At 43.3% G+C, this 14138-nt stretch overlaps 1 protein-coding gene across 1 annotated transcript in view; it reads right to left on the bottom strand.

The window, feature by feature from the left end:
• The window catches only part of GAK (cyclin G associated kinase), a 62650-nt gene that overhangs the window by 39076 nt on the left and 9436 nt on the right, over positions 1–14138 (bottom strand). The window contains exons 5-10 of the mRNA XM_080924667.1: positions 11588–11730; positions 8446–8571; positions 4350–4439; positions 2324–2459; positions 1814–1926; positions 66–150 (exon numbers count right to left, since the gene is read on the bottom strand). Coding sequence (XP_080780793.1) covers positions 66–150; positions 1814–1926; positions 2324–2459; positions 4350–4439; positions 8446–8571; positions 11588–11730 — 693 coding nt within the window. The remainder of the gene's footprint in view (positions 1–65; positions 151–1813; positions 1927–2323; positions 2460–4349; positions 4440–8445; positions 8572–11587; positions 11731–14138) is intronic.

Here is a 14138-nt window from a genome sequence, read left to right as displayed (position 1 = left end):
GCTCTGATGTATATTGAGTACCTAGTAAATACCAGTAGACATTCTTGTAGGGAAAGGGCACTTACCTCCACTGCTGTTCACAGGGCCCCCAGATGGTGGTTGTGCTCGGGAAGGCCCTGTGTTCCCATAGCCACCATTCTGCTCCAGCAGCTATAAGATTCAAAAGCATGGGGTCAGCTTCTTACAACTGTACTTAGTACTGTGCCCTCATCTGATGAGCAAGAAGCTAAATAGCCAGATCTCTATCTGCTTTACTCTAACATGCAAGGAAAGAAGTTCTCAGAAGTCTAGACAGGGCTAGAAATAAAACATGTAAAACTTCCATTCACAGCTCTAAAACAGCATTCAGGGTAACCTAGGGAGTAATCATCACTTAAACGTTAGCACCCTGATCCTATTAAGACATATCCAAACCTTTACGGACATAGAATCTGTTCTTCCTATTCACTTCCTCCCATTCCACTCAACCATCTTGAGCGAATGCTGCAGGTGTGCAGCCCAGAATCCTAACACCTGTGGCTGTTGCTACGTGGGCTCCTCTAACAACTCCTTGGACCAAGCCTGCATTATTCTTTGAACTCAGCCCACAATGCATACTGTGTAAGGATCTGGTTAGACCAGAGAACATGTTCACAGGTTCCATAACACTACACTCTTGGTGTCTGGCCAGCAGCACTTCTCTGACACCCTGTAAAGAACTAGGTCCACAGTCCTGGTTCCTACCTTCCTGTGGTCTCCAAGACAGCAAGCAAACACTCCTGCAAAAGCCCAAAGGTAACAGGCAAAGCTCCAGGGAGCCCTGTCATAAAGCAATCTCCACCCCCAAATGCCTTAGTCTCTCTAACCCATTCCCATCAACCTTATCTCCAAAGAAATTTGTCAAAAACATCCCTATCATCTACCTGCCATCTTCAGAGCACCTGAATTCTTAAAACATAACCTGTTCCTAGTTTTGGGATTTCCCTAATGCCAACAGAAAGGGTCTTATCAGAAGATTTTCCTAAAGGAATCACGCCTCCTCTACCCACTGCTTCTGAAGATGCCTATACATGGACGAGGGCTCAGAACAGTATCTTCTGCATTCTTCCTTCACCCTTCAGCAGCATAGACCTTAGCCACCCTGCTAACTAGTCAACATTAGTAGTGCTTAGGAAAAGGACCAACAGGAAGCAGACAAAACTAGAATCAGATATCCAGTCTCTGCAGATTGATTCAGAGAGAGCCTCATGTCAGGAATTAGCCAGAAGGTCGGACAGCAGAATCTGGCCAGAGCCATGAGCGATCACAGACAAGTGAACATGGATGTTGGACTCCTAGACATGCTCAGAAACCTGCCTGGTCCCTGGAGATAAGGCCACAATGCTTTCTTGGACTTCCTTCTTTTCCCAAATGCATATAACCACAGGGTGCCTCAGTCCAAGAGCACATAAAGCAGAGTACTATCAACAACTGTGTGCACTGGACCTGTGTTGAGCCTGGAGATGAACGCAACCAAGCTATGGTTGGTGTATGACTCCGAAAACTGTAAGATGTATGTAGATAGTTACAATCATCACCTGACCCAGAAAAAACCGAAACAAAACAAACAAAAACTCAACCAGATGGTATGACAGAGTGACCCTTTTGGCTCACCTGGGTGAGTTTAAGACCACCTGAGCCAGGACTCACAGGAGTTCTTAGTGTGGTAGCCCTGAGCCTGTGAGGGTCTGTGACTTCAGTTGGACCAGATATGAAGGAGCCTTAGGCTAATGCCAAGAAATCACAGCACCTTGAAGGCCTAGGCACGGACAGCGGAGCCTCATGATGTCCTTACCTCTGTGATGGGGGCTTTGGGGTTCACATTCCTGGCTGCTGCAATTTCCTGCAGTTGTCGGACCACTTCAGCAATGGACAGCCTCTCCTCTGGGTTGACCTTTAGCATGGCACCTATGGCAAAACAGCAGCGTAAGTTAGTCCCTTATCGCCTACAGCTCTGGGACTAGGCTGGATGGCACTTCCTGCTATTGCAGAGGTTACAGAACAAAGATCACACTTTATCCACAGCACCGACTTCAGAAGCAAAGGAGAGAATGGCAGAGTGATGACCAGAGAAGTTAAACACATCTATTAGAAAGAAGGGGCCACTCAGAATACCATAAACTTATCAAGAAGTGGGGTAGGTGGGCAACTCTATGAAAAAGCACCCATTAGAATGTTGTCAGAACAGCCACAATAGTGACAAATGTGGACCTGCACAGCCAATGGTGGAACAGCACCTAAAACCCAACAGGGAAGTTCATCTTTTCAAGTTTCTGTACCAAACAAAGTCACAACAGGAACTTACGAATAAGGTCATGGAAGACTGTGTAGCGAGTGTCATTCACAGGAATGGAATACTTCCCATTCACTATCCGAAGTTTTGCTCCATCTTCAAAAGGATGCTGCCGGAAACACAGCAGGTATAAGATGCAGCCCAGTGCCTGTGGGGAAAAGAAACAAGAGCAAAGTGTAAGACAGGGTAAAGACTGAGTGAGAAATGCAAGGGGAGCAGAGGCTGAGTGCTGAGAGTGGGAAGAACTGTGTAAGAAAAAAAGGGCACAAATTTAAAAGGGACCAGCAGGGAGGGAAGGACCCAGAGGACAAAGTTAGCAGCAGAAGGGTACAAAAGAACTGCCCCTTCTTATTGACCCTTGAAGGGTGCCAATCAGGCTGTTGTCCTTTGTTGGTTATAACTTAAAAAAAAACAAAAGCCAACCTAGGGGCTTGAGAGGTGCTTGAATGATTAAGAATATATACTGCTCCTAGAATCCAAGTTTGGTTCTTTGCACTCATGTTTGGCTCTCACAACCACCTGTCACTCCAATTCCAAAGAGATTTAATGGCTCTGGCCTCCTTGGGCACAAACATTTACATGGACATACCTACCCGCAGACACATTCACAGACATTATTTAAAATTTAAAAAGTCAGCCTGGCAAGATGGGCCCTGTGATAGCAATCCCTTCCACGGGAAGCTTCCCACCTCTTCCAACACAAAGAACATTCTAGGTCCCAGCAATAAGTCCTATGCTATTACTATTCAAATCAAAAAATTCCTTTCAAAATTATACAGTTTGTACTGAAAAACAGGTTTATAGATGGTTAAGCACCCCGAGAACCTCACCACACAGCGGCATAGCAGATACCGAGGATGAGCTCCATGCAGAGAGCTGACAACTTCTCACTGGGCAGTGTGCAGGGCAGGAAGACAAACTGGGAATTCCCACAGAACTGACCTCCTCTTGTGGTCTGTTCTATTAACCACACCCACCAATGTGAACAAGGATAAAATCCCAGTGCCTCAGGTTCTCCCACAAAATATCTAGATGAACCCAGATGTGTCCAGTTGTGTTCTGAGAATACTCTAGGGTGGATCAAAAAATTAATGAAGATGTATCTTCCATAGTGGGGTTAGCACTGGCCCCTATAAACTTCAAATGTCTAAGTCTTTGACAGTGTCTGGGAGGAGGGGCTGCTGATGCTTATTTCCTGTCCCTAAGAAATAAGAAAATAATGATTCTGGTCATATCAAGGAAGGCCCAATGTAAAACAGGCATCATGTGTGAAATAGTATTTTTGATCTTGTTCTATTTTCTACCACATAAGTCCTAAAATCCTTAGAATTTTCTAACTGCTGACCATTTATACATCTATATGTAGCTTCATGATGGGACAGGTCATGAGAAAGACCAAGACAAAATTGGGATCAGAGGCCTCAACCTCTGGAAGGGCAGAGGAAATGACAGTTAAATCCTTGTTAAATCCTTACAGAGACATCCTTGGTCTGGAACTGAAGACTCTAGATGGAGAACAGGAGCAGAAATGGTCCATGTTGCCATAATACCTCTGCAGACTCCAAGTCAGATACTGTTATCCAATTGTTCTGCTATGATTTTGTTGTTGTTGTTGCTTTATTTTTTAAGATTTATTAATTTACGAGTATGACTATTAGCTTGCATGTATGTCTGTGCACCATGTGCATGCCCTATACCCCTGGAGGTCAGAAGACTGCATTAGAATGCCTGGAACTAGAGTTACAAATGACTTGTGAGCACTGGGAACTGAACCTGGGTCCTTTACAAGAGCAGCAAGTGTTTTTAACCATTAAGAGGTTCTTAACCTCTCCAGCTCCCCTTCAACTGCTCTGTGAATTCACCTCTGCTAGAAGCAGTCACAGGTGATACTTGAGAAAATGAAGGAGAGGGAGGGAGAAAAGTAAGAGAAGGAAACTGATAAGACACGAGGGCATAAGACAGACAACCTAGATGCTTCTGCAGCCCCTGACATGACCTAACTGACCAGGCATCAGCAGGAGAAGCACTCAGGTCTCACCCAGATATCCTGCTTCTCGCCAATGGGGAAGTTGGAATACAGGTCTACAATTTCTGGTGTTCTGTACATGGGTGTGGTGTTCCTCGTGATCTGAAGAAAACACAAATGTTTCAGGGTAAGTAACACATAAGCAAAACATATTTTTTGTTTTACACAAGAGGCTCTACAGCTTTCTGAGCTCTCTGCAGGTTTGCAGCAATGATGTCTCCTCCCACCCTGTCCTGGAGGGACTTCTGCTCACTCATCTGCTCAAGCAAGGCTGCACCACCACTTTCCTTTCGCTCATGTTTACACAGGGCTAACGAGAAATATCCACCCACTGGGCTATTTTATTCCTTCAAGGGAAACATGTTGTGCCTGACATGAGAAGCCTACTTCTAAGTGACCAAAGAGGCAAGTTTACATGAGGGGCATTATTCTAATGAGAAAACAGAGGTATTGTACTAAAGGAAGTTTCCAGATGAGTTCTAGTGGGATAAATAAGTCTTTATAATCCAAGAAATAATGAAGTCTGTCAGCTAATCATGTTTAAAAACTGAGAGCTAGGAGCAAGCTAGGTGGATAGGTCAGTCAGTAAAGTGTTTTGCTGTACAAAAATCAGGGCCTAAGTTTGATCCCCAGGACACACATTAAAGAAAACGCTGGTATGGTGGCAAAAACATGTAGCTCCAGTGCTAGGAAGACAGAGACAGACAGATCCCTGGGACTTGCTGGCCACGCAGCTTATCGTAAATCAGTGAGGTCTAGGCCAGTGAGACCTTGCCTCAAAGAACAAGGAGGATGGCTCCTAAGGAATAACTCAACTTATCCTTTGGTCTCCATATACATATGCACACTTGTGCACTCACATATACATATATGTACATACAAAACTGAGACCTCCAGTAATAAACTCACATGGGAAATTCACTGAAGATTCATATACCAACCTCTAGACTATGATTCAAACGAGAGTAAGCCAACATGCTTTGCACACTGCAGAAAAGCAGGCACTAAGGCCTCAGACAGGCAATGACCTCTTATTCAGTGGAACATTCAAGACAGTAAAAAGCCAACATAAGAGGCCTCTCTAAGGATGACAAGGAAATCTATGCAAGGTACAGTTCCAACCAAACCCTGCAGGAAGGTATAAAACAGCATGAATTCAAGAGACAGAGTGAGATCAGATGGAGAATGGACCAAAGGTCAGGCTAGAGGCAATGTGGAATGCACTGTGACCAACAAAGGGTCAACACCATATACTACGACCATATACCATAGCATGTGAGATGTATTTTCATTAAAAACTTGATTTGTATATACTTTAAGGCACTGACACTTCAATCCAGCAAGCTCATTCCCTCCCAGGTATCCACTCTGAAGAACCATCTGATACAAGGACACATGGTGTTTGTTCATGCAAACCTGCTGATGCCTATAACATATTGAAAACAGCATATGTCACAGACACACTGATAAAGACACACACTGGGAATACAAGCAGCTAAGAAACTGAGTCAACTGAGTGAACTAAGGCAGACTCTCTTCAGCAGAGTCCAGGATTCAGGAAATAAACAAAAATCCCAAAAAGGGCTCCATAGGGTCAGAGAAAAGGGAATACTAGCTCTGCCCACTCTGGATTAAAAGGATTAGGAGGGAAAATACTAAATAAAGGCTAAGAAGCTGTTGTGAAAAGAGGCATATGACGACTGCTCTGGAAATACTATTAAGTAAATTCCAATATACTTCAAATGAGTAAGGACCACATCAAAGAGAAAACAACTCCAGGAATGTCTGGACACTATGTCTACTTAGGACATAGGACTTGGGAATGAATGAAGTCAAACCAACCCCAAACTTCCAGTAGATTCTTTGGTGCCGAGGGCACATGATCCAGTCAGACTGTTAACAGGGTGGCGCTCACTCAAGACACATTGGGGTAGAGGCACTGTACAGACCTGCAGTCGCTACTCTAAGGGTGGATGTGCTCATTTACACAGCTACACATGTGCTACAAGTACACACTTAGAAGACTTAGACACAAAGGCTCAACACCAACCAGCACACCTGTGATCAGACCAGAGTCTCCATTCCTTTCTCATTCCAAGATAGCAATGCTTCTCAAACGAAGCTAATCCCGGGGTCAGGTCAAGGTAGGCATGTGCTCACCCAGCATCTCCTATATCATAAAGATACAAGAGCTCCAAATGATGGTGTCTCAGTTCACTTTCCATTGCTGATAACATAACACTGAAGACTGTGCAAACTATGAGAAAGGAGGTTTGTCTTGGTTAATAATTCTGGTCAAGAGCCAATATACAGTGGCAGTCTTTTTTTTTTTCTGAGTGTCCCAAGGCAGTACAGGGACCAACCACATAGACAGAAGTAATGTACATGTGTCTTCTGGTCTCTCTTTTTTAGAAAGCCACCAAAATCAAACAATGGGCTCCATCCTGATGACCTTATCTAGTCCTAATCCTTTCTAAAAGGACCCATTTCTAAATATCATAACTGATGTAAGAGTCCACACTATGAATACTTCACAGTGAGGATTAAGCTAAGTGTAGTTTGGGGAAAACAAAGCACATCAAAACCATACCAGATGGTAAATGTCAAAAGAATCTAAGAGCCTTGTGAAGCAAATCTGGGACATTTTCCCACTAAAATAAAGACATATTGAATCATGACCATGGTTCTAGGGCTCGCACTTCAGTGATGGGCAGAGTACGACAGCTGGTAGCAGACAGCAAAGATAGGTTGGGAAGAGCCATCACCACCGAAGCAGATTTTCAAGACACCAAAAGCTAGGAGGAATGAGCCCAGGTCTACACCCAACAGGTAGCAGCAGGTATGCATAACGATGGAGATGCAGGACTGTATCCATACATCATACAGAGACAAGACATTGAAAAAACATAACTGAGCAAAAAGAACTGAACTGCACTGAGGAGCCAAATAAACACCGGCCTGAATGGCTTCCATCATAGTGGCTGACACCTGAAAACTGAATCGTACACCATGGGCTGTCAAGTAGGACAAACTGCACAGCAACAACAGTTTTCCTAAGTGGTCCATATTCTTCACAGACTTTAAACACTAACAATGGTTGAGAATGAAGCCTCACACAGAACTCAGCAGCAGCTTTGCAAAGGCAAGGACCCACTTGGTCTAAGAAGCATGGCTCTGATGTGACAGACCTCCAAGTAGCCCAGAAACCCTGCCTTTAATAAGTTCTGTATCAGGATAAGCAATAAACACAAACGTCCCTGACAGGCATTACACCAAAGTAGCTCTATGCCTTTCCCTCCACAGCAGCAGCCCAGGGAAACAAGTGTCCCCTGGGAAAGGCAGTCTGGCAGCACCCAACAGGCTACAAATGTAAGGCCCATGCTTCAGAATCTGCAGCAAGAGTGTACCCTTACCATCCTTTACCTAGCTTTATACTTTGGGACCCCTCTGCTGAGCACTGCTATGCATTCATGTAAATTCTATGAGATGTCAGCCATTGTGGAAGTATATTCACCCTTTGAAGATACAGACTCTCTGTAGAGACAGGAGCCATGTGAACTAAGTTGTTGGCCTTTCAACAAAAAATGTTTCTAAATAATTCTTTTATACTAGGGATCGAATCTACAAACTTGCTTATGCTAAGCAAGTTTTCTATCAACCCTCTAACTGAGTTGTTGATGTTGTTTCCCCCCCCCCAAATTTATGTTTAGAATGACAGACAAGTTCTGGAAACTGCTGTATAATAATATGAAAATCTTAATGCTACTGAAATCTAACTTGAAATGTTAAAATAAAATTTGTTGTATGTATTTAAGGCAATAAAATAATTCTAAGAAATTAATAGGATGAAGACATTTAAAGGCCAGTTGATAAGAGGAACATGAGAGGAAATGACTTCTCCAGTCTGTTTAAATCTGTGGCCACAAACAGAGTACAGTCAGGAAGAAGGTGATGCTCCCGGGATACAGTACCAGGGAGTTTGTTAAGAAATTTATGAAGCCATTCTCAGGCTTGTACCTGAAGACTCAGAGGCGATATAAAGAGCATGAGAGAGAGAAAGGAACTGAGAACTACTTTCTAAGAATGCAGACTCAAATGCACACCTCACCTCTTCCTCCACCATTGCTCTCTTCTGGGCGCTCCAGCTGTAGTCAGGATAATGGGAGATGGTTGTGGCACTGCCAAAGTCACACAGCTTAATGGTCCCCTGGTTACTAAGCAGTAAGTTTTCAACCTGTAAAATTCCAAAGGGTGGTTCTATGAACTTAGTGTGTACAGGGAGCCTAAACCTCAGCAAAGAAAAACAGGAATATTAGTCATGGTCAGTTCTTATCAGGAAAGCCCTCTGCACCAAGGTGCAGGCTGCTGGTTGCTAGGAGCTACTGTAAAAATTTTTTGAAGTTAAAACCACCCATCAAGCAAACAGATAACTCCGAGACAATGAGCCTTCAGAAAAGCCAGAAGACAAAAGAATAAAACACACTACTTATATCTGCATAAAAGTATCATGAATTTAGGAATACATCTAACCAAGATGGACAAAAGACTTTCTGTCCAGAAGACCTTAATATGACACAAGTGAGTTTTTGTTTGTTGTTTTTAAAGACAGGGTTTTACTATGTAGCCTTGGTTGGCCAGGAACTTACTATACATATCAGGCTGGCTCTGAACTCACAAAGATCTAACTGCTTATTTCCCAAATGCTGAGATTAAAGACATGCACTACCACACCCAGCCAAATTTTAAATCCATGAGTCATAAAATCACATGCAACCCTAACCAGTGCATAGTTTTTCTGGCATCCTGCTCCTCCTCCTAGGTACATTAAGCATCTTGTGCTTTCGTCATCTGCATCAAAGTAAAGTGTCCCAACACAGGTCAGCAGCCAGCCAGTTACCATTCCTAGTCAACCACTCTCCTGAAAGTCTATCAACTGTGCTGAAGAGTCAAAGCAATTCTAATAAAATTCAGAGTTTTAGGGAAATAGGAACCTGCAAAATGAAAATGCAAACCATACCTACTTGTAAGATCTGTCAAGGTTAAAGTGTTTTTAATATCACAAGCTGGCAAAGGTGAAACTACGGAGCTAGTGTGCCTCCAGAACACCCAGAGTTAGATGCCTGTACCTCTAACTACAGAGGACACTTGCCCTATGGACGAGCCAGATAGGACAGTCGTCAGGACACAGGCCAGCACAGTCAGCTACAAACAAGAGATGTAAAACAGATTGTGCTGTGTTGTTCACAGCAAAAAGGATATATAATGGAAAAAGTCCCATAATGTACATTCCATGAGATGAGGTTAGTTAGAAAGACAAATGTATCTAAGCATAACACTGGGCACAAAACAAACCAACAAACAAAAACAGGCACAAAAGAATGCATAGGCACAGCTACATTCAGATGATACCCAGCACCACAGAAAACAAATTGTGTATCATCAACGAAACCAAGAACGTGATCACGGAAAGCAGACCGAGTGGCTGCTGCATAAGTAGCATATGCCGGACAACAGGTGCCTGTTTGACAGCAAGCAGTGACTAGAGGTAACCAGCCCTTGGAGTTCCTAAAGTAGGAGGCTACAGGCATCACCTATACAGACACCTCACTGGGCAAGTAACTGATTCTCCATTAATTTTATTCTTTATATTCTTTTTTCCTAATACACATTCACCACCACTACCAATAATAACATCATACTGTTTACAAGTTTATATATATTATGTATATATGTATTATGCATTTATTTTGTGTAAAGGGGTACATGTATGCTACAGCATTTATGTGGTCAGAAAACAACTTTTGAGCCAGTTCTCTCCTGTCACCAAGTGGAGCCTGGGTATCAAAGTTGTCAGGTGTGGGGGTATCAATGAGAATGGTCCCCACTGGCTCACATATCTGACGGCTTAGCCCCTAGTTGGTGGAACTGTTTTGGGAAGGGTAGGAAGGTGTAGTCTTGTTGAAGGAGGTGTGTTACTAGGGGTGGGCTTTGAAGTTTCAAAGGCCTATGTTACTTCCAGTCTCTTCCCCTCGCCCCACCTATGCTTCCAACTTGAGAATCAGGATGTAAGTAAGCTCTTAGCTACTGCTGCAGCACCATGTCTGCCTGCCTGCTGCCCTGCTCCCCATCATGATGGCTACCCTCTGAAACACTACAACCCTTCTGATTGAATGCTCTCTTTTTGGTCATGGTGTCTCTTCACAGCAATAGAAAAGTAACTAAGACATCAGGCTTGGTAGAAAACACTTTCACCTGCTAAGCCTCCTCACAAATCCGGTCTCAGAAAATTAAAAAGATATAATAGGGGAATGAATGCTAGACTATGGCAATACAACTTTAAAGATTTTGTTCAAGAATATAACCAGGAAGGGCTGGAGATATGGCTTAGTTGTTAAGAGCACTAGTTGTTCTTCCAGAGGTCCTGAGTTCAATTCCCAGAAATAATATAGTAGCTCAAAAATACCTATAATGGGATTTAATGCTTCTTCTGTCATGTATGCATACAAATACACACACACACACACACACACACACACACACACACACACACACACACAGTTTAGTTTATGTGCACTGGTGTTTTTGCCTTCATTCATGTCTATGTGAGGGTGTCATATCCCAAACAGTTGTGAGCTGCCATGTGGATGCTGGGAATTAAATCCCGGTTCTCTCTCTAGAAAAGCAGCCAGTGCTTTTAACCACTGAAACATCACTCCAACCCCAGTAAGTCTTAAAAAATTATATATATACATTACACACACGCGCACACACACATACACACACACACCCCTATAGTTCCTGTGAGCCAAATATATTTTAAAACACAAAATGAAAAGAAACTTGAAGAATAAGGTGCTGGTAGGTGTAACCCTCAACTTCATTAATAACGGAAAAAGTGAAATAAATTCATATGACTATACTCCTCAGCCAGGTTACGTAAGTTACACACAGCAATATTCCAGACAGGCAGGTGCCACCCTCAACTAGGCTGTGGTACACTCACACCACCTGCAGCTGGAGATGCACAGCAGAAGCCTTTCCACCTAAGTGATTCCCCACCAAGGTCAGAACTGTACCTGGACGCCAACTCCGTAAGAAAGGCAAATGACAAGCTTAGCACATCAGGATAATAACTGAGCAGAAGGCACTGGGCTCTGAAAGCACAAGGGGCACAAAAACCAAGTGGGAGCTATCCCAAGGCAGGAGAACAGAGTGTGAAGACACAGTCAGCAATGCAGCCCAGCTGGTACCTTGAGATCCCTGTGGATGATGGGTGGTTTCTGCCTGTGCATGTGCTGCACTGCTCTGCATGTCTGGTAGAAGATCTTCAGAATGCTGTCGCAGGACAGAGGGCCTTTACATTCAACTTTCCTGAGAAACTCCACCAGCTGTCCTAAAGGAGACAAGTGAATTTAGTCACCCTAGGGCTCAGAATGCTATATCCTATTTGTTAACAGGTTTGGTCTACCTCTGTGTAGGCAGGAATGACATTCTAAAGCCTTAGTTGGGGTACATTCCCAATCAGTACCACTCCAGCCATTCCTTCTGTAGGAAGACAAATAAAAGGGTGGGTATCCTTGCTCTAGGGAGGGTAAGGGAAGGAAAAGGGATATACCATCCCTAGGACACAACAAGAAGCATATGAAATTATATGAAAAAGCCCTGAAGGCAGGAGAAAAGTTCTAACTGTTGAACAGAGGCAGGGACCAAGGTCTCTGAAAGAATGAAGCTCTAGGCTCACGTTCACAGACTGTGCAGAAACCCTGACACTACGTTCCTCACCACAATTCCCCAGTTCAGAATTACACCATTCCCTGATAGTAACTCTATTCTGGTTCCAAACTCTGGCAAGATTAGTCCATTTCCTGCTCCTACTGTACTTGATTCACACAATTTATACAAACCTAAAGGAACAGGTGTCCTCCAAAGAACTAGGGCCTCTGGAGAAACAGAAGCAGGCTCCCAGAGGCAGAAGCAGTTATGTTTAACTAGCTCCATGCTAGACTGATCGTAATGTTAATTTTAATTGACTCACTCAATAGTTCATTCTTGGTAAGAATTAAAAGATTTTTATCGTTTTGAGACAGGATTTCAAAGCTTGCAACCCTCACACTTTAACTTCCTGAATGCTAGGATTATGTGTTCACAACCATAAGACAATTTTAAAATTTATTTTTTGGGGGGCTGGAGAGAAGGCTCAGCAGTTAAGAACACCAATTAATCTTGTAGAAGACTTGGGTTTGGTTCCTAGCACCCACATGGTGGCTTACGACGATCCGTAACTCCAGTTCTAGGAGATCTGACATTCTAACCTTCATGGACACTAGGCAGGCACACGTGGTATACATACATACAGACAGGTGAAACCCTAATACAAATAACATCTTATTTCTAATAAATTTTTATTTCCTCTTAATAACTTTGTGTGTGTGTGTGTGTGTGTGTGTGTGTGTGTGTGTGTGTGTGTGACAATGCACACATGGAAGTTAGAGGATAATTTACAGTTGTCCTCTTTTTTTTTTTAACCATGTGTATCTCAAGGATTGAATTCAGACTGTCAAGTGCAACAGCAGATGCCTTTACCCCTGAGCCATCTCAGCGGCCAGTGAACTTCAACATGTTATCTTTAAATTATGTGTGTGTGTAGATTTGTGCATGTGAGTAATGGCCAGAAGAAAGCACTGAATCCCCTAGAGCTAGAGTTCAAGGCAGTTGTGAGTTACTTGACATGGGTGCTGGGAATCAAATTTGCAATATCAGCAAATACTCTTAACTGTAGAGCCATTCAACCTAGACTTTTGAATTTTTTTAAGCCTGGAATTTGGGTAAGTAGCTGGGGATGATCTTGAGCTGCTGATCTTTCTGTCTCTCCTCTTCCGTGGTGGGATCACAGGTGTACACACCTGGTTTTTGCAGTGCTGAGAATAGGACTCATGCATGCTACCAACCTCAGTTTAAGAGTATTTAAAAAAAACAATCCACATGTGATGGAGTGGGGACTGTTTAAAGAAACAAACCCCTCTTATTTTTATACAAAAAAGGAGCTTATTCTGACGAAGGATGGACTGAGGGCTTCCAATGAATGTTTAACAGTAAAGATCAATTTAAAGAAAAGACTCATGGCCCAACCCAGGACTTCTAAACTGCCTTTAGTAAATTCTGCACCTACTACCATGAGGAGGAGGGATCCCCAATTTCTCAGAGATCCAGCAACTCTGCCCCAAATCCAACCAAGCCCTGTCAAGCCTTTAAGCCAGAAATGTCCATCTTTAAGCAAACGGTTACTTCTCTGTATCCTTCCAAAAACTGGGACCTGGGAGACACCTCCAAAGCATGAGTTTGTCAGCTGTGCCAGTTAGGTTTCTGGCAATCTATTACAATAAACTGTTTCCCTCAGCTTGGCCTGTAGGCAAGTCTGTGGGGACATTACTTAAATTAGTGACTGATATGGGAGGATCCAGTCCATGGTGGGTGGTGCCACGCCTGGGCAGATGGTCCTGGGTTATATAACAAACCAAGCCAAAAGCAACAGTGTCTTCTGCATCTAGTCCTGCTTCTAGTTTCTTGCCTTTGCTGACTTCCTTCAGTGATGGAATGTGCTCTTTCCTGTTCAGGTTGCTTTTGGCCATGGTGTTTTATCATATCAGTAGAGATGGAATTGCAGGAGTTGGTTCAGTGGGTTGACTGTTAGCTACAAAGCATGAAGACCAGATTTGGATCCTTAGTATCCTAGGAAACAATGGGTAGATAAAGCAGCCTGAAAAAAGTTCCTAGTGTACAGTGGGTAGAAATGAAATCCCT

This window comes from Micromys minutus, assembly GCF_963924665.1.
Source record: "Micromys minutus genome assembly, chromosome: 11".
NCBI classification, from domain to species: Eukaryota; Metazoa; Chordata; class Mammalia; order Rodentia; family Muridae; genus Micromys; species Micromys minutus.
The sequence above is the reverse complement of the archived record's forward strand: the minus strand, read 5'-3'. Positions and strand labels throughout refer to the sequence as shown.